The following is a 27,352-nucleotide window of genomic DNA, read 5'->3' as shown; positions in this document are numbered from 1 at the left end:
GCTCTGGCAGCTGGGAAAGAGTTAACCTGCCTGTGTACATTCTCCTCCCAGCTAGCTGCTGGGTGAAAAATTACTCTAAAGTTGGTGTCCCATGTGCACTGCTCTTACTTCCAGGCTGATTCTGCCTGCATGAATACTGGGATTATGGGTTGCTGAAAACCACTGCTACTTTGTGCAACAGGCCTTGAGGAAGACTAGGGAAGGGAGGATTTTCTACCCAGAATTTGAGCTCCTGGTTTGTTAGGCAGACTTCTGTTCCCAGAGCTGGTGCTCTGGGTTGTCCTGTGTCAGTGGGGACAGGATTTTCTGCTGAGATGAGGTGCAGTCATTGGCTTGTTGCTGTGCTCAGTGAGCCATTTGCTCTTGGTGCTGTGCTTGTGGGTCTGTAGGGAGCAGAGAGAAAAACATCCATGGAGAGCTAAAGAAAAAGGTCTGGGGCCAGGGAGGGTGGTTGTTTTCTGGCCCTTGAGCTTGCAGGATCCCCTGAATGCCAACCACTTGGCTGTGGGAGTCTTAAAATATCAACTGTTAAGACTGCAGAGGCAGAAGGTATTTGCAGCAGGTTTTCAAGCTTTTCCCCAGTACTTGTGAGCTAGAAACAGCTTTGTGAGGTACCTGAAGGCCTTCTCTGCACCTCCAAATCCCCAGGAATGCTGGAGGAGAGGCCTCAGATAACATACACCTGCTGTGAAGCGTTGACTAGACAGTGCTGCTCGCTGAGGGTGGGAATGTCTCTGGCCTCTTCTGCCTGAGCACCAGGCTTTAGCACCCAGCCTCTCCCCAGGCATGACAAACCCAGTGCTGAGTGCTTTTGGAAACACCACCCCCTGTGTGCACTTCACTCTCAGGCAGCCAGTGGGGTTTGGCAGGGTTACACTGAATGCCTTTGTTGGCTCAAGATATTTCCACTGCTGCTTGGGACAAAGTGACAGAGTGGCCAGACTGAATTTGTCCAATTGTCTTATATATAGAAAGGACAGACAGAACCAGAGCCCCTTACGCTAATGCAGCTGCTCCATAGTAACATGAGAGGGGGAACAAGGGCATGAATTGCCCTGCTGCTGTGTCTCCTGTTCTTGGGGAAAACTGAGCTGTCCTGTCTGCATCCCTGTGTAACAGATGGATGCTGTCCTACAGGTAGCAGCTGGCTCTGTAAACTTTGAGTGGTCCAGTTGGTAGGTGCCTAGAATAGGCTTTTTCTGATGGTCTCAGGTAAGGTGTACCTGCCTGGAAGGTAGATTTCAAATTAAATCCTTAGCTTCCTAGAAGAAGGAATTCAGATAGCACTTTTAGGGCACCTCTTTCCCTGTGACTCTCAGAGAAGCACTATTTCTTGAAAGAAGAGCTCAGCAAAGTGGCTGAAGGTACCAGTGCTCATGGAATGGATGTGAGCAGCAGGAGAGCAGTGGGCTTTTTACTGGGAGCCTGCTGCTAGGAGCAGAACTGTGTGACTTGGTTGATTATTAATGCAGTTCTGTGAGGACACACTTTGTTTTACCAAATTAATGGTGGCCCATGGTTGTCTGTGCTGGACACTCACTAAAAGGACTATTTCCCAGCAGGTGGGTACTGATATCAGAGACCACCCTTGAATCACCAGCTCTTGGTGACAGCCCTAGTGAGAAAGTGTGGTCTGGGTGGGTAGCAGCCCCACACCCTGGATATGGTCCTTGCAGAACAGGTGGGAATGATACTGACACAGTAAAACCTGGAGAGACAACATCCCTACAGGGATCTCTCTTTAATTTGTATAAAGAGGAGGGGATCTTCTCTGTGGATTTTTTTCTACCCAAGCCAGTGCTTGGAAACCCTCTCTGACAAGCTGGGCTTTGCATGCGTGCTGCTTTTAATACAGTCTGCCTTTATTGCCAGGAAAACTTCTGACAAAACAGTGTTTGAAATAGATCAGAGCTTCATTGTGTTTGTGAAACAATCGGGTTGTTGCGACAGGAAATGAACAGAGCAAACAGCCAAGGCTTGTGTCTCTGATGTGCTTCCCTGCAGTGGGGTTCTGGTCCTCCCTCCACGCTGCCTCTGTCAGGAGTATTTCTCATCACACACAGAGCTGTGCCCAAGCCATTCAGTGTACATTTGTCTCCTTAAAGTTTGCCAATTAGTGAGAATCTCATTACAAGGCAGGATCTGCATGGGGGAAGGTGTAAAGTGGGGTTTTTGCTGAGCCAAATCAAGTTGAGGGGAAGCGATGGGAAGTTTCAATGCAGTTTGGCACCTGTCTAACAAGGTGCTTTGCTGAATAACCTTCATTCTAGTGGTATTTCTGCACCTCCTGTCTGGGTTCCTGCTGTGTCTGCCAGCTCCTGCAGAAAGGAGAAGCAAGAAAACCTCTCTTATTTCCTTCTTTGAGAAACCCAGTAGCTCTTACTGGTAGAAACTGATAGGAGAGCTGTGAGACTTGGGTTGCTAAGACTGTTCAAGAAACAATGTCCTGATCAGTGCTGCAGAGTCTGGTGATGTTAGCAGCTTCTGAAAGCCTCCCTTGGGTTTCTCTTGAGGTTTTGTACTGAGTTCTCACAGTTATCCTTAATTTCCATCTGCAGTCAGAGGGAGTAACTGATGTTGAAACAGCATCTTATGTGGCTGCTTTTCCAGCCGTGCTGTGTAAGTGGTATTTTGATGGCCATCTGCAGATTGGCTTGTCTGATTTGCCGTTTTAAGCATCTTAATTGACCTTAAATGCTTCTAATTTAGAAATGGAAGTAGGTGGAAGGCTCCAGGGTTTTTTTTGAGCCTGCCCTGAACATCAGGAGTTGCCTGTTGCCTTCTCACTCACACTTTTCCTGCACACTCTGCTGCACTAATAATTGATTGCAGGTGAATCTCTCTGATCTTCCTTCCCTGTTTGTATGTGCCTTCATGTCTGTGTCATGCCAGCCAGCCTACTCTGCCTTTAATAAGAGACTTTGCCTAAGCAGGGAAGCTTGAGACACTAGGGTTAATTTACTGGCCTGTGTTATTCATTGCAGAAAAACAAATGGAGAAATGACGTTAGGAGATTTTTATGTGTCTGCCTTTTATATACTGGAGGTTTTATTTTTAACCTCAGCCATAAACCTCTTGTTGTGCCTAGCCCTTCTTTTTTTTTTCCCTTCTGACTTTTATTTCTTAATCTCATCTCTTAGAATTTGGGATCTTGACGTCAGCACCCCCAGCAGTTGTGTATCTTACTGCACAGAGAGGAGCTGTAGCTTGAGACCTTCAGGCTTCCTGGAATTAAAGTAGAAAATCCTAATTCAGTGGCTGTTCCCACATGTTCCTAGGCTCTCCACAGATCCCTTGCCCATCAACAGGCTCCCTGCCCCTTTTCTAAATGCCCTGCAGCACTAATCCATGTTCTCAGCAGGAGCTGCCATTCATCATTTGGGACTCCTCACGTCTGCAATTATTTAGCCTCCTGGGTGAGGCTATTAGGCCAGCTCAGACCTGAGCATCAGAACCCACTGCAATGAAGCTCAGCCCTTGGAAGGGGAGAGCAGGACAGAAGGAGGTCAGGGACAAAAAGACAGCAGGCTGGAATACTGCATTTCCACTGTGTCTTTTCAGCCCAAAGCAAGCTGCAGGTCCTCATTGTCTGTGCTGGTTCAGCGATTGAAAAATGCCTCCCTACTCTTCAGAGTGACTGTGGAATAGAAATGCTAATCCCTTTCCTTCATTGTCAGCTGCCTCATGCACTGGTTCTCTCTCTCCTCTACAGGCCAGCAGCCCACAGGATCTTCGTCTTTTCTACGAGAAGAACAAGATGCTGATGCCGAAGTGAGTGTTACTCCAGTGCTGCTGTGTGTAAGCACTGGCTCAGCCTGTATTTACACCTGTCCTCATATGCCCCTGGCTTGTCACTCAAGGAGGTGACTATAAAATATTTGGCCACCTGCCTTTCCCCAGTCCTTAAACCAGCAGTGATGTGGCCTGGAGAAAGTCAGACAGCAGAGGATTGCCAGAGTCGGTGTTCTCTCTTTCTGCAGATACTCCTTCTCTCCTACGTTGTGGGAATTCAGGATTGTTAGTGATTTCAAGAGCCAGCTCGGTGGGCCTGTCCTGCTTATGGCTTCCATGAGGCCAGAAGCCTTGGGGGTAAAAAAAGGATGGCAGTTCTTGAATCATGCAAGCAGCCAGGCTGCAGTCTCTCCTGTAACCTGCCATACCTGACTGCAGATCACATTCCCCTTTCCCACGTGTCAGGACAGCAACTGCTTGTGTCCATCCTGCTCATGGGAGGAAATATAACCTTGATGGAAACAGACACTGCTGCAGTTTCCAAGGGGAAGAGAACTGCTTTCGTCCCCCCAGGGTGTATGTTACCTAGCTGTGCAGTGCTGTGATTTGTCAGTGTATTTTAGTTTTGTTGCTGTGTTCATTCCTTGTGATCTCTGAGCTCTTAAAGCAGAACTTTGTGCCTGTTGTGAATACAGCCTGGTATGGAGACAGGGCTGAAGTTCCAGATAATACACCCAAAAATTGGAAGGCCTTTTCTAACCAGAAAGCCAGCTCCCATTTGGCAGACTTGCTAATGCAGCCACGTACCCAGGAAGTTCATTGAGTTGCTGTATATGGATTATTTTTCTCCCTTATCAGTTGAGACAGCTCCAGGAGATAGCAGCAGGAACTGTCAAGAGCCTAGAGCTCTTATTGATAACTTGTGCTATTATGCATTCAACTTCCCTGTAAATACTTTTTTGTTTTGGGGGGATGGGACAGATTTCTACCAGGAGTAAATCTGGAGCATCTGTATAGTCTCCTGGATTGAACCAGAGGGTGCTGGGGGTAAAGCACCCAAACAGAACAGCTCTGAGCAAAACCACTGCTGCATAGCTGGAGCTGGATGGTCTGAGTGGAAAGTAGAGCTTCTCTTTCCCCTATGCAGCCTAAAACATGGCTGCTCACCTTAGAGGTAGTCCCTCTTGCTAAGAGATTAATTAGTCCCTATGATTAATAAGCTTCCTTGTGTTGATCATGCCACCCTGCTGCCGCTTTGGCTTGTGGTGCGTGCAGGAGGTGGCAGGTGAGGGGAGAAATGAAACCGAGCTGTAAGAGGAGAGCATGCCTGTTCTTGTAGGGATTAGTCCTCCTCCTTTGTTGGTATCCCTTTGTGCACTCTGCATTTACTGGTTCCAGTCACCTCTGCTTTTTAACTATCAGATTCCTCCAAAACTTAAAGCCAAGCCCATTGCAGAAGTCAGATCTGAAGTGGCCTTTGTGTAAACGCTGATTCCCAGCTTTCCAAAGTCAGTTTGTCCCTAATATGAGCCACAATCTGTGCTATTTCCTGAGTAAACATGAATAAACTGCCTCCACCAGCCCTGCCAACAAAGATGAAACACAAAGCCACTCCAGGGAGCTCCTTCTCAGACTGCAGCAGTGCCAGGATTTGGTTTCATTCTCCTTGGGGCTAGGTGGGCTGGCACCCACCTCCGTGGCATCACCACAGAAAGTGCTGTGTTTTGGCTTGGAAATGGGTGTGGGGGAGAAAAGCTCATTTAAATGCTCACCAGTGGTGTGGTCTCTGCCTGCCTGGCTGGTGCTGCTCCTGACAGGTGAAATGCCATTCTGAGGTGGGGAGCCCATGTCAGCAGGAGCAAGCCCAAAGGCCTCACGATTTCAATAGCACTGATCTAAATAGCAAACTCTCATTGTGCTGATTTGCATGGCAAAGTCTGTTCTAGCTCAGGACAGAGGGTGGAGGGAAGGAGTCAATTTTGTTGCTTATGTTTAAAAAGATGGACTTGGAAAATACTGTAGAGTAGGAAAGCTTGGTGCTTTAGGCATGAGATAGGAGGCAAACAGGCTGTTAATCAGCAATGGCTTCAGCCTGTGTTGTGACATCTGAGGTCTGCTACTTCATCTGCCTGTTCCCTGACTTTAAAACCATGCAAAAGCTAAAGTCATTGCTGGGAAATGGACTCTTTTTGGATGAAAGCTTTGTGTCATGGATAAATAAATGATGAGTGTACCACTGGAGGACTGCAGGTCTCTGGCACTAATGTATTTTTCAGGAGACTCTGTTAGCTGTGGCGTCATGGGTTATTCCCTTGTGCAGTGTCCTTCTAAGGCACACCTTTTTTTTGGACAAGAGGGTGTTTTTTTTTCTTGGTTTAAACTGAGCCTTGGTTTAACTGTATCCCTTCCAGGGTCCTGGTGGCCTTTTCCTTCTTTGGCCAGGGAAGGTGCATGAAGCCAGTCTAGTGTCAAGGATAGAAAAGCACCGGTACAAACAAGGAGGAGGGATGCTTGCCATCATTTTCTGTTCTAGGAATTGCTGGGCTTAAATTCCTGCAGTAGCAAAGCCTGGGGATTCATGGAAAAATAACCGGGTAGTGCTGCCACCTATAAATACACACCTTGCCTTACCCCTCTCGCCTCAGTGAGCAAGGCTCTGGCAGTACTACCTACCACCCCTCTTTTCGCCCTGGTGCTTTTGTCCCAGCTCTTACTATTCTTTTCTACCCTGTTTGTGAGGGTAGAGGAGGTAGGAACGGCGTGGGAAGGGTTGTTTCTCCCAGCATCAGTCGGGCTGGGCTGCAGGGCTGCCAGTGGTGCCAGCCAAGCGGCAGCCTGCCCAGGCGAGCCACGTGCCGCCGTGCTACCGAGCAGGCCCGGGCTGGGCGCAGCTCAGGTTACTGTGCTGAGCACACATGCCATTGCCTCAGCTGACCCTGCACAGGGAGAGGGGAACGCCTGGCAAAGCCTGGGGGCCGTGCTGCCCCACCGCCACGATAAACAGAGGCAGTAGGAAAGGAGCTGGAGCCACCTACGCTTGGCGTGGAGAGCTCTGCTCTGGCTGCAGGCAGGCCCGGCTGCTGCAGGCCCCGGCCGTGCCTCGGCAGGACAGTCAGCGGAGCTGAATCCACTTATGCAAGAGCTGAACTCTGCTTTCCCTGCCTTAATCTCCTCATTTATTCCCTGCTTCTCGCAGTCTACTGGGGTTGTGAAGAGCTGCCTTGGCCTCTCCCCATCTGCTTGTGGGGTGAGGGAGGGCGCAATGATTTACTAGCAGCTTTGTGCCGCAACAGCCATTGCAAAGAGCATTTTCCTCCCAGCTGTACTGGAAAGCAGGGTAATAACTGCACTAATTTTAGCTTGCTTGGGTGGCAGTTGCTTGTATCTTAGTGGCCTTCGATTAATGAATGCTGTGTGTCAAGGCAGCAAACAGGCAGAGGTTACATGCTGGTCTTACATAAGCTGCGCTGAAAAAGAAATGCCTTAATCAAATGGTAGTAATTGGTGATGCATTTCACCACCAGTGTCTTAATTGGAAGGGGAACTTGGTAACTGCTTTATTTTAATGACCTTATATTCCCGTTAAAGCAAGCAGAAGACTTCCTTATCATGTGGAAAGCATTGCGTGTTGAACAGACTTTGCTGAGAGCCAGAGGGAGACTTTGGCAGTGCTGAGGAAGGGAAGGATCTGCAGGTGCTCCTGGGAGAGGCCACTATAACTAGATTAGCTATAGCCTTAACAATGGCAATGGGGAGTAAAAGCCAGAGATGCAAATAGAGGTGTTCCTGCTCAGCCTCTCTCCAGTGAGCAGTTCTTTCCTTCCTAGCCCAGCAGGCACAAAGTGAGTTTGCATTTGCAGGTTGCCTTCCTGAGTATGTAAAGGGAGTTAAGTAGACTGCAAGTGTCTCTTATTTTGCTTTTGTTTTCAATCCTAGCATCCCCAGGGAGACCTCAAGTCACCTGAGACAGTTGCTGCTGGGCCTTCTGCAGCGTAATCATAAGGACCGCATGGACTTTGGTAAGATCTCCTTCCAACTTTGCTGCCTGTCTGTGTTGTCTTTTTCTTTTGGCTGGTGTTAGAAGCAGCATCCACACACCTGGATTTCACCCATGCCTAGAAGATTAAATAATCTTGGCTGGTTTAGTATATGTGCTGGGAAGGTCAGTGCTGATTCCAGTGTAGTTCTGTAAACCTAGAGATTTGATACATGTTCAGCAGCTGTTTCTTACTTGCATCCCCTCTCCTGACTTCTGCTTTAATAGTATTTCTGAACTTTTGTTGTGTTAAATATGCTACCAGGTGAAACATGTATCTTGTGCTCCTCATCCTTGTTCTTTCTCTATTATAGCTCCTTCCCAAAGCTGTGAGCTGCACTCATTTAACAAGTCAGTACCCTCCCTTTCCCAGGGCCAGCAGTGATCCAAGCCAGCAGACAGTAGCTGCTTGCAGTCCCTTCCCTCCTTCTCCAGCTTTCTGTGGAAGGATGCCTTGGTTCTCATCAGGGCTACAGCTAGCAGTTTCCTGTCTCTTCCTGTAGGTTTCTTTTCCCTGCTGTCAGTTGGTGCTAGGTCTTCAGCTCCTCTGTGTTCCTGAGGGCTTGGGAATGCTCTGACCTACTCCTGCAGAATGGATCCTTCTTCCATTTTAAGAATAGCAGCTCAGGAGACCTCCTGCTTGTTATGCCCCTTGCCAAAACAGTAGCAGTGCTGAAGTGAGAGCATTCCCCTGTGCCCAGCTATTGTCCTGTTTTCAGCTGCTGTCTGGGGCCAGCTGCACCCAAACTGTAAATGCCCCACAGCTCCAGATCCCATCTGAAGCAATGCCCCCCTTCCCTTAGCTCCCAGTAGTCAGGTGTTTTGTCCTCCAACCAGCAAAGTAACTGTAGGCTGCTCCCTTCACCTACAAAGGTCTGCTTTGGCTGATGGTCAGTGTCCTTGTTGCTTTACCCTCCTGTGCTCTGTAATGAAGATGTGTGTATGCTGCTGGGTCAGGGATGATTCCTAAGTCCCCCTCCCCAGTGGAGTGGGGTGTCCTGCTCCTTGTTCCCCCAGGCCCTCTGTAGTCTGCCTGGAGATATTCAGAGTGCCTTCCATGGAGCTCCCCCAGAGCTGAGTTGATTCACACAGCAGCAACACAGAAGCTTGAAACTTTACTTGATGGGTGTTTCAGCTGCTCTTCTACCAGGAACTGATGATGGTCTTTGCAATCTCTAGATTATCTAGAGGAAAGCCAGGAGGGTTTCAAGTTGCAAGTTTCCTGCTGCTGATTGCAAGCAGGTTGTTAAGTTTTGCTTTGCAAGCACAACTAATAAGCAGTTTGGATGGGGGAGGGGGAAAAGTGAAAGAAATCGTCATTTCTACCCCCTCAGTTGAGTCAGTTCAGCTGAGGGATGGTCATATCTAGAGGAGCAGGCTGAAGAAGCAGGAAGAACTTCAGCAGCTGAGCAGCTCCTGGCAGGACAGGGATGTTCACCATCCACAGCAGATCTAATCTGTGAGACTCCAGCTTTCCTTGCCAGAGATTTCCATCCCTTCTGTTGTGCTGAGACCCAGATCAGTGCACTCAGGGCTGCAGGACCCTGCCTTGGCATTGGCAAAGAGCAGCTTGGGCAAGTTGGATTGTTTAAGTTTAAAAAGCAGACAAACAAAACAAAAAACCCCCAGTTGCTGCTTTTTGGAAAGCTCACTGGCCAAAGAGGAGCTGTTTACAGAAAGCAGAAGTTTGTAAACCTTGGGTGTTGCAACAGGAAATCCGTGCTGGGAAAACAAGTCGAGCTGCCTGCAGTTGGCCAAATAATCAGTGTGGATCCATGACTAACCTCCTGACAGGCTGAGTTGCTTTTTGTGATTGGGCTTGGAGCTTCAGTGGATCAAAGACATAAGAGTCAGGAGGAGAGGCTGCTTGTGAGGACAGGCAGATTTGTAGAGGGTTTCTAGCAAGCCAGGACTGAAGCTTTTCTTGGCCTGGATCTGAAGAATATCCTCCCATAATGAGTGAAGAAAGCAGCAGCTCTCTGGTGTGAAAGGAGGGGAGTTCTGGGATGGAGTTCTTTCAGAAAATACATCTCTGCCTTCAGTACATGATGGGTTCTGCTCTGGGTGTGATGGGGATCACCAGTGATGGGCAAAAGGACTTCCATTCCTTGTGTGTGGAATGAGTGGCAGAGCAGTGTGCTAAGTACAGCTCCCCTGAACCCCTACAAGTGGGGTGACTTGTTACCCTGCTCAGCCAGAGACTTTCAGTGCTGCCTTGGGATTTCTGTCTCCTTGCTCCCAGGAGCTTCTGCTGCACATGCACAGATGTGCCAGGGTTCAGCATGGCTGTGTTGCCTGGCCTCATGACTGATTCCTGCTCCCACGTGTGAGAGACCTGTTGCAAGACAGAGGAGCATTAACAACTGAGTGTATTCTCCCTGGCAGCCCAGGGTTGTAGCTTGCAGCAAAACCTTATTGCGTTCTTCAGTGCCCTGTGGGGAAGGAAAACCCCTCCATGCTGGTGGTGAGCCCCAAGGTGCAAACCCTCCTGTCGTTTGGTCACGCTTTTGGCAGAGATTTTTTCCTTCCCTTTCCTGATTCATGTAACTGCCCCAGCTGGTTTCCCTTCTCCACTCTTTCCCATCTGATTTTGCTGAGATGGCTGGTAGCAGAGGAGCCACCTCTTTGGTTTTTTTCCCCCCATATCTACATAGAATTCCTGGATCCAAATAACTTCCCATGCTTTTTGTTTGTGAGGAGGTCCTGCATCTAGTCCCCAGCCTGCACTGTTGGCCACTGCTGTTTGCAGCTGCAGCCAGCCAGCTTCCATGGTTAATTAGATTGCATGGAAAAATCACTGTAAAATACTGTAACTTGCAATGCTTTAGCTGCTTTGTAAACTCCTTACAGTCATTTCCTTTCACTGAGTCACTGTTCTTGATTTATTTTTTTTTTCAGATGAGTTTTTCCATCACCCATTCTTGGATGCAAGTGCCTCTATGAAAAAATGTAAGTAGTGCCTTTTTAATTACAAACTACTTGATTTGAACCACAACGTGGCTTCCTTTGCTGCCAGCTCCAAAGGAAAGAAAAAGGATGCTTTGTGCTCTCTTAGTTAAGCAGATTCAGGATTTGTTACTGTGTCAGGATGTGATTTTTGCCATCAAAATGTATTGAGTTTTGCTGAGTTCTCTTTGGGAGATACCAAGAAACCTAAAGTAGAAGTAAACGTGGCTTTAAAATGACTTTCTCTGCAGTGCTTGGCCAGTGGTAGGTAATGCTTGTAGGTAAACAGGATTTATGGAGCATGATCTTGCTTTTCATCCACATCTGTAGGACAGTTCAGGGTAGTGGATGGTAGAAACTGGCACTCTTGGCCCTGCTTGCAGGCTGGTACCTCAGGTTGGCTGTGCCAAACAGCAGGTTCTGGTTACTGACTCTTGTTTCAGCATTTACCTTTGAGTTCTTGATACATCTTGGTTTAGAGGGGTTAAATTTGGGTACTCTGAGAGAACTGCCCAAAACAAAGACAGGGTTCCATTGGGAATTCTTTCTTTCATTCTTTGATCTGAAACTCTTGAAAATGGCCAACCACATGTCCTGGGATGCAGAGGCTTCAGACCTGCTGCTAGTGGATGGGATACAACAGAGACTTGGTTTAGAGGAACTGTGTGGTGGTCATCTTCTGGGAGGTTCCTCCTGGGCCTTTAATCTACTGAGTATGATAGAGCCAAGACTTTTCACCAGTGGCTGATTTGGGGGGTCCAGTGCAAGGACTGGACATTCAGAGGAGTCTTGTCCAACGCTTTCTGAACATGGAGCCCCTCTTGGATGTACATCGTGGGTGGACACCCCTTGTCTGATATCTGCATCACTCCTGACAGTCTCCTGCTTTCCTGCCTCTGGAGCAGGATGTCTCAGTGGTTCCTGATACAGATTTTTAACTGTGTATTTAGGTGACCGTCCTGTGGGCAGGAAAAGGTGCTTCTGGTTTAGGGGAGCTCGCAAGCCAGCCAAGCCCCTGTCTCCATCTGCACCAGCAAGATGTGGGGTGAGTCCTGTAAAGCAGGGCTGCTCTGCAGGCAGGAAGGGGCCCTGCCTCTGCAGGACTGCTCCTAAGCCAGCTCAGCTCTCAGCACCTGCTACACCACTGTCTTGTGGGAAGAGTCCATCGAAGTCTGATCCCCCTCTGGACACCGGAGGACACCCTCAGCATCATCTTGTGTGCCCACCAGCTCATCTCCTACCTCCAGCAGTTCCCTTGCTTCACTGGCCAGGGGAACAGAAAGCCCCCAGCAAACAGGAGAGGGTTCTCCTGACTTGGCCTCAGTTTCCAACTTCTACGTGTTTGTGGTGCAGAAACCAGAGGTGCTGCTATGAGCCAGGGGCTGTAGCTCAGCCTTTGCCCCCAGCTGCACCAAAGTTAACGGTGTGGGGTCAAGGCCCAGCAAAAAGAGCACCTTTACATGCAGGTAAGGACTATATGAACTCCAGACCTCTCTGCCACCATGCTGGGCCTCGTCTCCAGGCATATGTGCACAGCCTGGAATCCTCTCCAGGCAGGAGACCCCACTACTGGCTTTGAAAAGATGAGGGGGAGAAGTATCTCCCTGTTGTTTCTCAAGTTGTTACGCACAGAAATCTGCTAGTGGAGAAGATGGTTCGTGCAGTGTGCTGTGGAGGTCCCTGCTGCCAGCCAGCAGTGATGGATGAAGTCCCCTGGGAAGTGAAGAGCCTGGCTGAGGAAGGCTGCATGTGGGAGTGGTGGTCCTCTTGATTTCTGAATAGGTGAGAGAAGAGCCAGTGGCACCAAAGGTCTTGGCTGTGGTGATCTAAACAGAAGAGCTCACCTGTGATGTGTGGAATGCTGCTGGCACACAGTGTGCTTAATGTTTGCACAGTGCTGCTGAAGGAGATGGCCTGGCAGGGCTGCAGCTGCTCAGGGGCTCTGCCTGGAACATGAAGACAACTCCACCAGTTGATTGTGCTGCTTCACCCCAACGTGTGGCTCAGCATCATGAGGGTGGGAAGCATTGGGGAGGAGAAGAGAGATGGCTGCATCTGAACCATGATGCTCAAACTGGATTAGAGTCTTCAGGCCTGCAGCAGAGAACTGGGGCAAGGAACAGTGTGCCCTTGTTCTGCCAGAGAGCTGAGAACTGAGCTGCCACTGGTTTGGGAATTGGGACAAGGTCACTCAGGAGTGTGCAAGTTTCTCTTGGAGTTTGTTGAATGATCTATACCAGTGTCTGTGTTCTGGAGTAGCAGCTGCTGTGTGATGAACACATCAAGACCCCAGCTAAGCCCAGGGACCCACTGAGCAGCCTGTGCCAAGAGAACCTTCCAGTGCACTGCAATGCAAGTACCTGCATCCCTTCAGGTCTCAAACCAGTTTGAACAGGGGCTGCTGCTTCCCTTCTGTGTGGGAAGGGTTTGCAGTCTGAGCTGAGTCTGGTGGCCTCTCTAAAGCTGCAGGCAGAGCTGCCTGGGATGGTAGGGGCAGAGGAGAGATGCCACCAGCCTGCAGAGCTCAGCACATCCCCCAGACCCCTGGATCCTGTCAGGGCTGAACCAGAGCTGGTCAAAACATGACTGAAAATAAAGCAGAAGCCTTGAGCTGTTCGTTCTGTGTGGACACATGATAGTGCACCATCTCATGGAGCTGCATGGGAACTCTTACACTGTCACAGAACTCTGGAGCTCCAGGGAATGTCCAGATGGGGCATTTCTCCAAGTGGATAATCTGGAAGCTGTCAAGGGGAGGGTGTCCCCTTATTTAAATACACACACGTTTTTCAAGACACTTCAGCAAAATGGCCATTGTTGTGAAAACTCTGCCAATACCACATTGATACCACACTCATCCTCTCCCCTGAGGTTCTGAGGAATGATTCTCATACCACTCATCTCCTTCCTTTAGTGAAGCAGGGACCTAGGTCTGCTGACATCCAGGGTGAACCCCAAAGCTCTTTACTCTCCAGGCTAAAGCCTGCTGCAGACTCAGGGCTTTGGGCTTTGACTAAACCATGTACTCTTCTTTTTTGTTTGTTTATTTATTTATTTATATTTTATATTGTGGGTTTTGTACTTGTGACTAAACATGTACTTTAGATCTGTAAAAATTTATTAATAAAGCCTTTAAAATCCTGTGTCTGGTCAGAATGGTGTCTGTCTGTAGCCAGGTCTGATCAGCATATGGTATGGGGCAGTGTGTTGCAGTAATAATACATCAGGAGGTATAATTAGACACTTGTGTAAGTTCTCTCAGTAAACATGGTGTAATTGGTACCCAGGCAGAATATTTTGGAGGCTTTTTTGCTCCTGGCTTTAATGAATGGTAAGGTGGTACCTCCTTTACTCTGAGTTACAGTATGAAACATGAGCAGTTATTGTTCAGGAGTGTAGGGGAATATGTCAGGCTTAACTTGACTTTTACTATCATTGTAATCTTATTGTACATAAAATACTCAAGTAACAAGTAGCAAAAAATCCCCATAAAAAGCTCTTAATGGGCAATCTGTTTAACTCTGAGCACAGCTTGTATTTTTTGGGCAGGCCCTCCCAGTTTTTGCACTGGAACTATTGCCTTGTCAGGGACTGTAATTAAGTAACTTCTTCATGACTGGTTTTAATTTAATCCAGATCATCACAGAACTGCATCTCCCCAGTGTGGGTGGAACTTGGGCTCCAAATGAAGCTTTGAGATAAAGCTCAAGGCTTGGGTATTTTTAGGACAGCTGAGCCCCTGGTAGGGTCATTTGTTAGTAGTGGTTTTTGCTGATGCAGGATCCTCAGAGCAGGAGCAAAGGCTTGCCTTTATGCCTCCCAGCTCTCCCAGTTTGAAGCCAGTTGGCACTGGTTGTGCAACGTGCAGGGTGACTGTTTTCTTGCTGGAACAGGTTGGAGTGGACAATTAGGAGAACAGACTTTATTTACATTACAATTACAATCCAGCAATTTTTGGATTTGGGTGAGGGCCTGGCAATTCATGCCAAGGTTCCCTGCCTTCAGACCTGAGCTGAAAACATGATGAGCCAAGTGCTTGCACCCCTTTTTAATTTCCAGCTGGGAGTGGCTGGGTGTGTGAAGGAGATGGAAGCAGGCATCCTCTGGGGCTGATGCTGGAGAATGCACAGCAGGGATGTGGTGCTCAGAGAGGATTTGTCAGAGCCAAACCTTGGGCTGCTTGCTATGTGTATGAAGGTCTAGTTTTAGTGTCAGGACCTGTGGAGTTAGAGCTCAGCATTGCACTGAGAATTTGGGGGTTTTACAGGGTTTTGAGTGAGCACAGGATTAATGGAGGCTGTATCTAAAGGTGTGCTTCATGCAGACAGGGTTTTGAGTTTCAGATGATGGTGGCAAAGTCAGCCTGCTTGTTTTCCTTCCTAGATGAATGGAAAGCTGTCCAAAGCAAACAGACAAAAATAGAAAAGCCTCAATTCCACCAGGTTTAAATCAATAATAACCCCAGAACCAAAACAGAGTGGAGGGACCTTGAGAGAGAAGTGAAATGACTGTCAAAAACACTGATTCCTGTAAGAGTAGAGAGTGATGCAAGCCTTGCACGTGGAGATACAGTTCAGAAACCACTCACCTCTTCTTATGAACACCTTTCCTTAACACAAAGGTGTCTCTGTACAAGGGTGAGTGGTTCTGTGACAGCTGGTGGCACAAAATAGGGGGCACTTTCTTTGCCCTCTCAGATTTCTGGTACTGAATCTGTGGGGAAGGCAGTAGGTATTGCTCTGCAGGGAAGATGGTGGAGCTCCAAGGCAGGGTGGTGGTGGAGGCAGGACAGAGCTCTCTCCATTTTACAGGCAGGCTCTCAGCCCTCTGTGTGTGTCCCCTGAGCGTGGGGAGTGGGATCCCACTGTGCTGGAAGAACAGGCAGCGTGGGTCTGTGTGCCAAGCCCTGACAGACCTCCCAGAACACCCATCCTCAGAGGGTCCCTGTCCCTTCACCAGACCCAGGGTGCTGTGTTTGAACAGCACAGCCTGCAGAGGCTGCAGGGGGACCTCCCATTAATTGTCATTACAGACCTAACCCTCAGAGCAAGCGGTGCTGTCTGGTCTGACACAGGGCAGGAGGGCATCTGTGTGTGCCACAGTGCCTTCCCCTCATGGGCTCCTGTTGCACAAACTCAGAGACTCCACAGCATCAACCTATTTGCAGTGTAACTTAACAAATCCCAGAGGTTTTTCTAAAGAGGCTAATGGGAGCAAAGGGTGGGTGGAGAGCAGGGTGACCTTGGTTAAACTGTTTCAGTGCTTAGTTACTCCTGTTAAAACATAGAGTTTAAGTCTGTGCTGCTTTGGCTTCTTTTTCCTCTTGTATCTTGTTACATCCCCATCAGACTGGGAAATTCAGCCTCCATGGAGGTGGTTGCACCCTTTGTGCTAGGATACACCAGTCTAGTCATCCTCTAACCTCCTTTGAAAGGCTGCCTGGAAGGACTTGTATTAAAAGGCATATTTTCCCATTCTTTAGCATTAGAATGCTGTTTCAACTAATTGCAGAGAGATGTACTTTTCTTTTTCAAGCCTGTTGAATAAGTGCTTTTTAGCTGTGATGAATGGCAGAGACAGCTTCACTTGAAACAGAAGCATTCTTCTTCTGGGTGTTATTAACCTGGTGTTAAGTGTGGAGTCATTAGCACAGATGCTGTAAAGATAGAAATCCGATACAAGGTACTGATTCTCTGCCATCACAAGGGAGGGGAGGCAGAGCAAAGTGTTCCTCTTCTCACCTAGGACAGAGATCAGCAGCAATGCTGAAGTTGTTAAAATACTAAAGTGTTTGCAGAGTAAATTCTGACTTCTGAAGTGGGGATCAGGACCCTTCTTTGCACTATTCACTTCTGTGCAGGTGGAACAGGGGGCTTGAACCTCTAAAACACCTCAGAGCCTGTTAAAGAGCCAGTTGTTACCTTTGAGTTGTCTCCTTCCTCTGCTGAGCTGAGTTCTTCTGAGTTATTCACTGAACCTCACTTGCTTAAGGCACTGGAGTTAAACCTTCCTTTCTCCCCTGGTGCCTTAACAGTCTTTTCTGCCTGAAGGTCAGTGCCAGCCAGTCCTTTCAGAGCAAGCTGTGTGCCTCTGTGAGGGTTACAAAAGCCAGTCCAGCAATGGAGTGAATAAAATGGACAGTTCTGATCCTGAACAATGAAACACAGGAGGGGATGCAAGAATAGTCAGTGCTGAGGAACGATTTCTGTGTGAAGGGATTAAATAAGCACAACCTCTTCAACGTGCAGAAGTGACCCAGGGTGAATGTGTTGGGGTATGGGAAACTGCTAGCTGTTTCCTTGTGGAATGATTAATTCTAGGGGGGTTATTACAGCATGTGGCCTGGGATGCCCAAGTGACTGTTTGGGCATCAAGCAGGTTTGAGCAGGCACGTGTTGAGCGTGGCACAGACCTCCCAGCATGGGAGGTATGTCTGCCAGTGGGGCTGATGCAGAAGGAGCTGCAGGGTATGGTCTAGCTTCTGACCTCTGCCCCTGCCATGAGTAACTCGGTCCATCTTGCCATTTCTCTTCATTTGTAAAGATGCTTTGGAGGCTCTTTAGGACACAAACCATCTCACTACCCCTGTGGGTCAGCTGCTCAGTGTTCATCTGACCCTGGGCAGGGTAAGGGAGACCTTTCACCCCAGGAGCTAGGACTGTGAGATAGCTTGGTGAGGGGTGGATGGATGGAGTCATGTAACTGGGTGAACTGCTGATTTATCTGGTGTTCTTTTTTAAATGGGTGAGACAAACCTGATGGGGAAAGATGAAAAAGCCCTTCCACTACTCACTGATGTGTGTTTGACAACTTTTTTGGCTTTGGCTTTGTCTGTTTTGCAGCTGCTTCTGTGCCAATGCCTTCCTACCCCAGCTCAGGCTCCGGGAGTTCCTCCAGCAGCTCTTCCACTTCTCACCTGGCATCACCTCCCGTAAGTACAGCCCAGAGGATGCTCTGCTGTGTCAGTGGGCTCCCTGCTTGCTCCTTTGAAACAAGGTCTCTGGTTTTTACTGTCTTCTGGTGCAAGTCACTGAATGCTCTAGTTCTGCCTAGGTTTGGTTCAGTGTCTTCCCCAGTCTGTTCAGAGTTTGGGTCCTGAAGGTTTTCTCTCCACAGGAAATACTTCAGCTTGCCATTGCCTGTTAGGTGAAAAGCCTTTGTGAAAGGGGTTGGTGTCAGTGATACTGGCTTGTCTTGGCAGAGACAGAAAGCTCCTTGGAACCAAAAAGTGGTCACTAACTCAGGGTACAGAGCTGCTTACTTGGCTGCACGTCTGTTTCCAAGCAAAGGCTCTGCAGCCTGACAGGGTACCCACCCTCCTTTGTAAGGTGACCCTCCTCTGCTCTTACCAGTGTCTCCAGGCATGACAGGGACATTCAGCAAAGCTGTTTGCTCAGACCAGACCTGTCACAGTGCAGTGGTCTTGTGAGAGATGAGCTGAACTGACGGGTTGTCTCTCTGGTTACCTGAAACAATGAGAACTTTTCTGGAGGGCAGAGTATTAACTGACCAGAGAAGTGACATTCCTCCAGCTCACCCAACTGAAAGCTTGTTTTTGGAGGCTCTTGGTGAAAGCTGCCTTTTGACTTTGAACTCGGGAATGCTGGTGGTTTGATGGGTAGGGGAAGGGAGGAGCACTGAATCTTTTCCTCCCAGGAGTTGCTGGGGTTTTTCCCTGGGCTCAGGCTTCTCAAACCTCGTTCACGGAGTGCCAGGGCTGAATCTTTCTTTCCATGTTTGTGGAAGAGACTGTATCTGCAGTGAGGACCTGATGTAGGAGAGACTGAGATGCAGTAGCTGAAGTTGATGTTGGTGCTCATGCTTCAACACCTCCATCCCTGTTTGGATGGGGCCCTGGGCAACCTTGTGTAGCTCCAGGCCTGGAGGTTGGTGGCCCTGCCTGTGGCAGGGGGTTGGAGCTCTGTGACCCTTGGGGTCCCTTCCAACCCAGACCAGTCTGGGATTCTATGTGAGCTGAATAGAGAGGAGAGGTCTCCTCTCCTCTGAATGATGTGCAATTGTATCTCCAAAAGTTTCTTCACCATGCCCCTCAGCCCCAGGAAAAAGGTTGTTGGCTGAGGCCCTCCTGACCTTAAAACTCCAGGAAGGGGCAGATAGTGTGACAAGTAAACTCTTTCCCCTGAGCTTTCCTGTTTGGGAAGCTCAGGGATGGTGCAGACTCGCTGCCAGTCTTGGGGAGGTCTCATTTTCAAGTGCATCACACTGGTCCCACTCTGTGTTTGGAAGCTTTACTGGTGGAGGTGTGCTGGCTTGGCATGTGCCACGTCTGCAGGGCAGGGTGGAAGAGCCACAACTTTGTCAGATGGAAAATTCCTTCAGCTTGTAAGTGCTGGATGCACAGTGAGAGAATCCCCCCCGCTGGTACAGCAGGAGAGTCTTTGGAGGGTGAGCAAGGTCTTAACAGAGCCCCAGTGAAAGCTGATTGAAGTCTTTCTCAGCCTAAAAATGCATTAGGGGTGAGCCTGTGATCTGCTCTGTGGGCAGGTCAGCTCTCTTAAAGCTTCCTTCAACCATCTGGCCTCCTCTGGCTGTCTGCAGAACGTGAGGATGGTGGGGCTATTCATCATTTGGCTGAAGGAAGCAGAAAAATGGGGCTTTTTAGGCTATATCCTGCCTCTGGTAGCTGTGAGGTCTTGACCTGTTGAATCCTTAGCCTCCTTTAGCCCTTTCTTTAACTCCTTATCAGCACTACAGCAACACACAGCTGTCCTGAAGCACAGGGACACTAATGTGTGTGTTCCCAAGTGCCATTTACTGCAGAAGTGGAGCAGAGACCAGATGTTTAATGTTTAAGAACAAAACAAGCAGCATAACTCAGAAGAGCAGCCAGAGCTCCTCTGAAAGCTCTGCTGTCTCCCAGCCATGCTTAACTGAGTTGGTACAAGATGCCTGGTTGATCCAGAAAGCCTTAGCAGAAGGGTGCAATACCTCAAGTGAATTCTTCTTGTCTGGGGACCGTCAGTGCTGGTAGGATGTTCTGTGCAGCAGAAGATGTGCTTTCTGACAGGGATGTAAAGGGCTGTTCCCTTGCAGCAAGCTGAGCAGCTGCTGCTGGCAAACTCTCAGCCCTGGTTTATCAGCAGAACACTGTTTGTAGCCTTGTACAGCTCGGTTTAAAGGCTGGTGGAGGGGAATGATGAAGTGGCTGTGCTGAAGCCAGTGTTTGTTTTCCCCTGGAACCAGCAGTCCCTGGGAGAGATGCAGCAGCAGCTGCAGGAGAAGGCGCTGGCATCTCCCACCCAGGACTCGCCGGGCTTCCTGCACGGCTCCAAGGACTCCGCGGGCAGCAGCAGCAAGAACTCCTCCTGTGACACTGATGACTTTGTGATGGTCCCAGCACAGTTCTCAAGTAAGCTCATTTCATGCTTAGCACAGAGTGGGGGAGGGCCTGGGTGTTACTAGAAAGTTAAAAGAACAATTAAACCTGTTTTGACCAATTAACAGCAACGTTCTTGTTCTCAAGTTGGAAGAGTCATCTGTCCCACTGGCTGGTTTTATGGGATGCTTTGTAATTGCCTTCAAAGATAGGATTTGTGAGTAAAGATTAGTCAGGAATCTCAAGAAGAGATTGAACCTGGAAAGCCAGCTGGGAAAGAAGATAAGTAGGCTCACAGAGAAATGTCTTCCCCTCGCAGAAGCTGTTCCACATCATCCTGTCTCCAGTTTCACTCAGCATCACAGCCCAAGACAGAGTTTCAGCTGGCAAGCTGGATTTTACACATGGAAAAGAACTCCCTAAGAAAAACTAAAATATGTTGAATTTTTCTTCAAACATTTTGAATTTTAGTTTAGTGCCTCTGAATTTATACTTTGATAAGAATTGCTTAAAAATATGTATGTAGATAGAGGCCAGGGTCCCCAGTTCAGCCACGTGCCTAAGTGTGTCCATGCACTTACCCTGCTTAACCAGCAGAAGGATGTTGTTCAGCCTTTCCCAGGTGTATGATGCTTTGCTGAGTTGGGACTTGGTGATGAATTCTGTGAGTCCTTCTTTACAGTTGCCCTACTTGTATTAAAACAGGAATTTTGGGGTTAGAACTGGAGTCTGAGAAAGTTCTATGCTATGGAATCCTTATGATATGGAAGAGCTCAGTGGTGCTTTCCTGGGAATAGCAGTGGGACCCTCTGCTCTGCCCTGCTCAGGCCCCACCTGGAGTGTTGTGTCCAGTTCTGGGCTCCCTGGGATAAAAATGACAGGGATCTCCTGGAGAGAGTCCAGAGGAGGGACAGAGATGCTGAAGGGCCTGGAGCATCTCCCCTGGGAGGAAAGGCTGAGGGAGCTGGGGCTGTTCAGCCTGGAGAGAAGAGACTGTGAGGGGATCTGATCAATGGGTATCAATAGCTGAAGGGTGGGACACAGGGGGACATGGGCAGCCTCTGCTCAGTGTCTGTGGGGACAGGACAAGGGGCGATGGGCTCAAGCTGGAGCACAGGGAGTTCCTCCAAATGTGGGGAAGAACTTCCCAGTGAGGGTGAGGGAGCCCTGGGACAGGCTGCCCAGGGGGTGTGGAGTCTCCTTCTCTGGAGAGATTCCAGCCCCATCTGGCCAGCGCCCTGTGTGCCCTGTCCCAGGGACCCTGCTTGGGCAGGTGTAAGGGGTGCTTGAGGCTGTGAGGATCAGCAGCAGCCACATCAGCTTCCACACACGGGTATTTGGCAACGTGCTGACTTGAGAAGCAACTCAGCACATCTTGGAGGAGCAGGAAATTCTACCCAGAAATCTCAGTTGCTCTGAATATATAAAGATTTTTAAGATAATGATCTTGGGTTAATATGTTTCTGTACTTGTGTGTTCCTCAGGTGATTTAACTGCTGAGGCTGCCGGAGGGAAACCGATCCAAGACAGTCTGATGTACAGCGGGTAAGAGCACCAAGGCAGCTGAAATGGTTTCACTGCTGGAGTGTACTGTGCATTAGGGACTCCTGGGCTCTGGTAGGTGGGAGGAGGGAAGAGGCTGCTCAGTTAACTTCAGTCTCAGGGCTGAATGCCACCTGCCTGGCTCTGACCATCAGCGTGTGGCACCTGGCTACCAGTGTGTATTTGGGCAGCGTGGCAGTCCCCAGTGTTCCTAGGACTAGACTCAGTGGAGGGTGCTGGGCAGACACAGCTCTATTGCTGTGCTTTGGGGAGGAGCAGGGTTGGTTCCCAGGCTCTAACAGCTGGCTTCTTTCTATCCTTCTTCAGGAGTTCTCTGGTGACTTCAGCAGGCTTGGAAAGCCAGGGAAGAACACCATCTCCTTCACCCCCATACAGCAGCTCTCCTAGCCCATCAAGGTAAGACTGTTCAGTGGTGACTATGCAATATCAATTAATTAAACACTCATTGACTTCCAGGAGGGGATTTTGCAGATGTTGGTGTCCTGGGCAAGATCCACATCTCCCTTTTAATTAAAGAGAAACACCCAGGAGAAACTCCCCACCCTCAGGCACTGATCAGTCCCAACTAGAGCCTGTCTCTCCCTCTTCTGGCCCTGAGGAGGGGCTAGGAGAGAATGCTGTAGAGCTGGAATTAACTCTGTTCCCTGGGGAGCCAGGGATTATTCTCAAGCAAGAAAGTAAATTTACTCTGCTGGCATGTCCGTGCTGCTCTCTGCAGAGGCAGGGAGTGTTCCAGCCAGAGACCCTTCCTTCTAAATTAATGCCAGGAATTAGAGCACAGCTCTTCAGCCATGGCTGAAACTACCATGGACTTCACTTGTCAGGCAAGGGGTAGGAGGGCAGATGTGGAGGAGTGTTGCTTTTACCCCCTCACTGTTGAAGGCCAGGTCTGGGTCATCTTAGTTGTGTGTAGTTTGCCTGAAGCTCCAGAGGTCTCCTTGTGTGTATAGAGTAACACTGCTGCATGGGCCTTGTTTAGGAACAGGGATGCAGGAGTGGGAGTAACAAGTGCAAGCAGGCACAGTCCTAGTTCAGTTCCAACTACCCACTTGCTGTAAGCTCAGCTTTAGCCTTTAGGAGTGTTGTAGGTGGCAGCTGCCCACACACAGCAGCACCACCAGCACCTCCAGACACATTCACGTCCAGAAGATGTTGATGGTCTGTGGAAGGTGATCCCACTGATTCCAGAGCTCAAGCTTAGGGTCTGTGCTTAGCTTACAGGGAGCTGCTGGTGTTGCTTCTCATCTCATTCTTGCCTACCAGGGAAGCAGGATGACTTTCATCTCCTACCAACCTGGCACCTGTTGGGGGAGGAGAATTGAAGGGAATCTCACACTGGGAGATGAATGACCCTAAAATCTTTGTTAAGAAGGCAGTGCAGTCCCAGGCTGTGTGTTGAACACACTCATCACATGAACAGAGCCCAGAAAATGTCAGAACATAGCCCCAAAGCATACATATTTAAAGGAGAAGGATATAGCTCAAAGCCTTGCTGACGTGATCAGATTAATTGGCAGGCACGTCCCACAGTGTGGAGTTTAATTGCAAGAGGCTTCTTATGCCATCAACTGCTAAGCTTTTTAACAGCTTATTCCTTAACTGATTCCTTTGCTTTCTGAGGATCAGTATTAAAGGATTTGGCCTTGTTTCTGGACAATAGTGAGAGGGAAACTTCTGGAAGTTGGCTACAAATGCTCTCTGGTTTTCACATTCACTGTTGTCTTCAGCAAAGAGCCTCATCCTATTCTACTGGATCACAAGGTGGCAAGTCACTGCCAGTGGGTAGGATCTAAACATACTTCTGTTCTCACTGTCTTTCCTCCTCATTCCCAGCAGCTTCTGTGAAGCAGATGCAAAACCCTCTAGTACTGCATCCTGAATTTCTATCTGCTTTGAAAAAACACTGGAAAGTTACTCCTACCCTGTCCAGGATGAGGAGTAACACATAAGTAATGAAAGATGGGAGCAGTCACTCCAGATCTGGAGTCTAAAGCATGATGTTTGATCTGCTTTGAACTGGTGCCACCCATGGGTTCCCCTGCCCTTCACTGTAGGTGATCTGAGGGCCGCTGGTTCAGTACTGGGATTCAGTGGAGCAGAGGACTCACAGTTTTCTCTCTGCTCACTGAGAAGCAGCAGTTCTCCTGTTGGTTTGTGGCTCCAGGCTAGCAGGCAGTGCTGGATGCACTCCAACTAGGACAGCAAGCAAAGGCTGTTTTGGAGTGGCTAGCAGTGGGCTTTCCTCACAATGCCACAGTACTCTTATCTAGAGCAGCTCTCCTTGTTCTTAACTAAATCAGAGTGTAGGGACTAAAGGCAGAGTTAAAATACACTGACAGGTGAGCTTTTGGGGTTTTTAACACACTTCCTTGTTGAAGGTGCTTAATAAGTCAAATGAAAGCTACTTCCTTGGATGTGTCCCACAGCGATGGATTTCATACCATTTTCAAAGCCCTTTTAATTACTGCCACATGATTCAGCTTCCTGTCCCAACTTTATCTCTTGGTCTTTGCAAATTTATGGTCAATCTCAGTCTTTAAGGCTTGGGGCCAGTTAGCAGGTGTAGTATTATGTCACCTCATCTGGATTCAACTTGCACCTTGGGGAGAAACTTGGCTCCTGTACAGGGGGAGAAGGGGATCATTTCACCTCAGAGCTGATGTTCCTGCAAAGGATTTTGGCCAGCTTCAAGAGAGAATGTTTGAAATTTATGTGGAAAATCAAGATATACCTAAAGTTGGACATTAACCCTCAGATTTCTTTGTTAAAGCTCTGTCCTTTTCATGTCTGCCTTACACTGATGGAAGGCAGAGACATCAAAGCCTCACCCTTCCACTGAACAATCAGAAGCATCAAATGCCTTTATTTTCTGGTATGCCAATGAAGAATCAAGGCTTCCACACTGTGTTTTAGAGACAGGCATCAGATTAAAAGTCTGTTCTCTTGGGGGAAGAAGTAAGGAGGAACATAGAGGAAAAGAAAGGAAAAATCAGAATCCCACTTTGATCTTCCAGCCTTGATGAAAGATCTTTTGGTTATTTGGCTGGAGGAGCATCTCCATGTGCACAGTGTGGAGATCTGCACACACCTTCCTGCAGATCAGCTTTGTTCAACACTGTCACTGTAAACCACAGAGTACTACTGACCTTCCCCCAAAAAGAAACTCTGACAAATAAGCTGCAAACTCTTCTCTCTCCCCCTGTGCACACATGTATGTTCTTGCTGAATGAAATATCTCCTTTCCTCTTAATGTAAAACACTTCCAGTTGGAGCTTTAGACCCAAAGAAGTGATGCTTCCTGCTTCTTGGGGCAGACCCAGGGCTGTGTCTGACAGCCAGGAAGGCAGCAGAATCCTTCAGTACCAATAAGATCTTTCTCTAGTCGTGCAACATCCCTGCAATTGGTGTTGGCAGTTGTAAATAGCATTGCCATGGCAATTAATCCCAGAATTCTGGAGCCTTTGGGAAAAGATTTTACATGGCCACACAGTTAAATGTGGTGTTTGCTTGGGTTTTTGTACAGTCTGGTTTGTGTGTAGCCTGGTGTACAGGCTAAAAGTAACAGGGGAAACTATCACCCAGGGGGTGACCTGGGAGTAGGGATCAGACAGGAGCTGATGATGATCCTTGGGTGGAACTAGGAAGAAGTCTGGAGTTTGCAGGATGGGCCTGCCCCATTCTCTGTGTGTGATAGAGATCCCAGCTCCTAAAACTTATTCTCTGCCCAATTGCATTCCCCACCCTGTAGTTAACTTGCAACTACCCTGATAGACACCACAAGTTTGTATTCTCCTTGTGGTGTGCTGAGACTTCCATGGAGATGCCATTGCTGCAGCAGTGCCTTGCCAAGCAGCTCTTGGCAGTAAAACCTTTGCTGGTGTCCTTTGTGAGCCACAAAAGTGTAGCCCCTATTCAGTGATGTGCTCTCTGGCTGTGGATCTGAGCTGCTGGAAACTGGGTCAGTTGTGGCCTGAAATAGCCAGGCTCCAATTTTCCTGGAGGGAGTGGTGTGCTTGGGTGTATGTGAGAACCTCAGCCTGTGGGAGGGAATCAGTGCTGGAAGGAAGGTGCCTGTGCTCAGGGGATGTGTGGTGCCACTTCACAGAATCCCAGGCTGGGCTGGGCTGGAAGGGACCCCAAGGATCACAGAACTCCAACCCCCTGCCACAGGCAGGGACACCAACCTCCAGGCCTGGAGCTACACAAGGTTGCCCAGGGCCCCATCCAACCTGGCCTTGAACACCCCCAGGGATGGGGCACCCACCCCCTCTCTGGGCAGCCTGTTCCAACCCCTCACCACTCTCTCTGCAAAGAACTTCCCCCTAATATCTCCTCTCACCCTTCCCTCCTCCAGCTTCACTCCATCCCCCTTGTCCTGCCAGTCTCTGCTCTTTAACAAGCTGATTCCCCTCCTGTTCCTCTGCTCCCCTCAGGGACAGGAAGGCTGCAGTGAGGTTCCCCTGCAGCCTTCTCTTCTCCACTTCCCTTTGATGGGGCTTTGGGCTCCCTCCCAGTATAAACCCCACACCCCAGGAGCAGCCACGGGGACGCTCCCTGCGTGCACAGGGTAGAACCTCCAATTACCTGGGTGAAGGGCCACCCCTTACCAGAGCCTTTCTCTGTGTGTCTCCTTCCCACAGCCGGCCAGGGCAGTTCTCCAGCAGCAAGTACGGACACTCTGTGCCCATCCCAGTCCCAACCCAAATTCACAACTACCGGCGGATCGAGCAGAACCTCCAGTCCCCCAACCAGTACTCCTCTCCACGGTAAGTGCTGGGGCTGGCAGGAGGGGCTGGCATCAGTGCAGGGGCTCTTAGGGTGCAGCCTGGGGCTTGTGAAACAAACTGCTTTACCAGTTTGTTCTCTAGACCTCTGGAAATTTCCCTGTGTGGTGGGCTCTCCCCCTTGCTCTAGGGAGCCAGTGTGGTGTGTGTTATGTGGTAACATAGTTTTGGGGTGGGTTTGTAGCTGTGCTGAGGTTTATTTCTTAGAGTCATAGAATCACAGGCTGGTCTGGGTTGGAAGGGACCCCAAGGAGCACAGAGCTCTAACCCCCTGCCACAGGCAGGGACACCAACCTCCAGGCCTGGAGCTACACAAGGCTGCCCAGAGCCCCATCCAACCTGGCCTTGAACACCCCCAGGGATGGGGCACCCACCCCCTCTCTGGGCAGCCCCTTCCAGCCCCTCACCACTCTCTCTGGAAAGAACTTCTCCCCAATATCTAATCTAACCCTTCCCTTCTTCAGCTTCATTTGTCACCATGTGCTGTAAATCTTGTCTGCATGCATGGCCATCAGCTTGGAGTGCAGGCTGAGCCCCTCAGGCTCTGACAGCTTTTCCCATGCCAGCCATGCTTTGGGTGTCCAAGCAGAGAGAACCATCCATCAGGCAGATGCCTTCATAAAAGGAAAAAGTTGAGATAAACACCTAAAATGGATGGGGCTGCAAAACTTACCTGACTTTACCTTAATTGGTTCCTGTAGCTAGTCACACCACAGATGATGTGTCTTCCACGCGTTGCATATTAATGTGGTTATGCAGCCAGGACTGATTAAATCATGAGCAATTTATGCCTGTGAGGCAGAGCATGTTTGCTGAAGACAGTCAGGAAAACCCAGATGCCAGCCTTCAGCTGGACAGCCGACCTTCTGAGCTCAGCAGTAGTGCCTTGTACCTCTGAGACACACAGGGCTTCTGTCTCTTCTCCTGGATAACTTCTGGCTCTTACAGGTTTGA

At 49.1% G+C, this 27,352-nt stretch overlaps 1 protein-coding gene across 1 annotated transcript in view; it reads left to right on the top strand.

Moving 5' to 3' along the window:
* ULK1 (unc-51 like autophagy activating kinase 1) overlaps positions 1–27,352 on the top strand; it is a gene marked incomplete at its 5' end in the record, with an annotated part of 79,505 nt that overhangs the window by 32,983 nt on the left and 19,170 nt on the right. The window contains 8 exon segments of the mRNA XM_084271864.1: positions 3,713–3,771; positions 7,669–7,751; positions 10,667–10,717; positions 17,557–17,645; positions 19,919–20,084; positions 21,536–21,596; positions 21,921–22,010; positions 26,255–26,380. Of these exon segments, the coding sequence (XP_084127990.1) occupies positions 3,713–3,771; positions 7,669–7,751; positions 10,667–10,717; positions 17,557–17,645; positions 19,919–20,084; positions 21,536–21,596; positions 21,921–22,010; positions 26,255–26,380 (725 nt within the window).

This window comes from Gallinula chloropus (genome assembly GCF_964237585.1).
Source record: "Gallinula chloropus genome assembly, chromosome: 17".
NCBI lineage: Eukaryota > Metazoa > Chordata > Aves > Gruiformes > Rallidae > Gallinula > Gallinula chloropus.
This window is presented reverse-complemented; position numbering and strand designations above follow the sequence as displayed.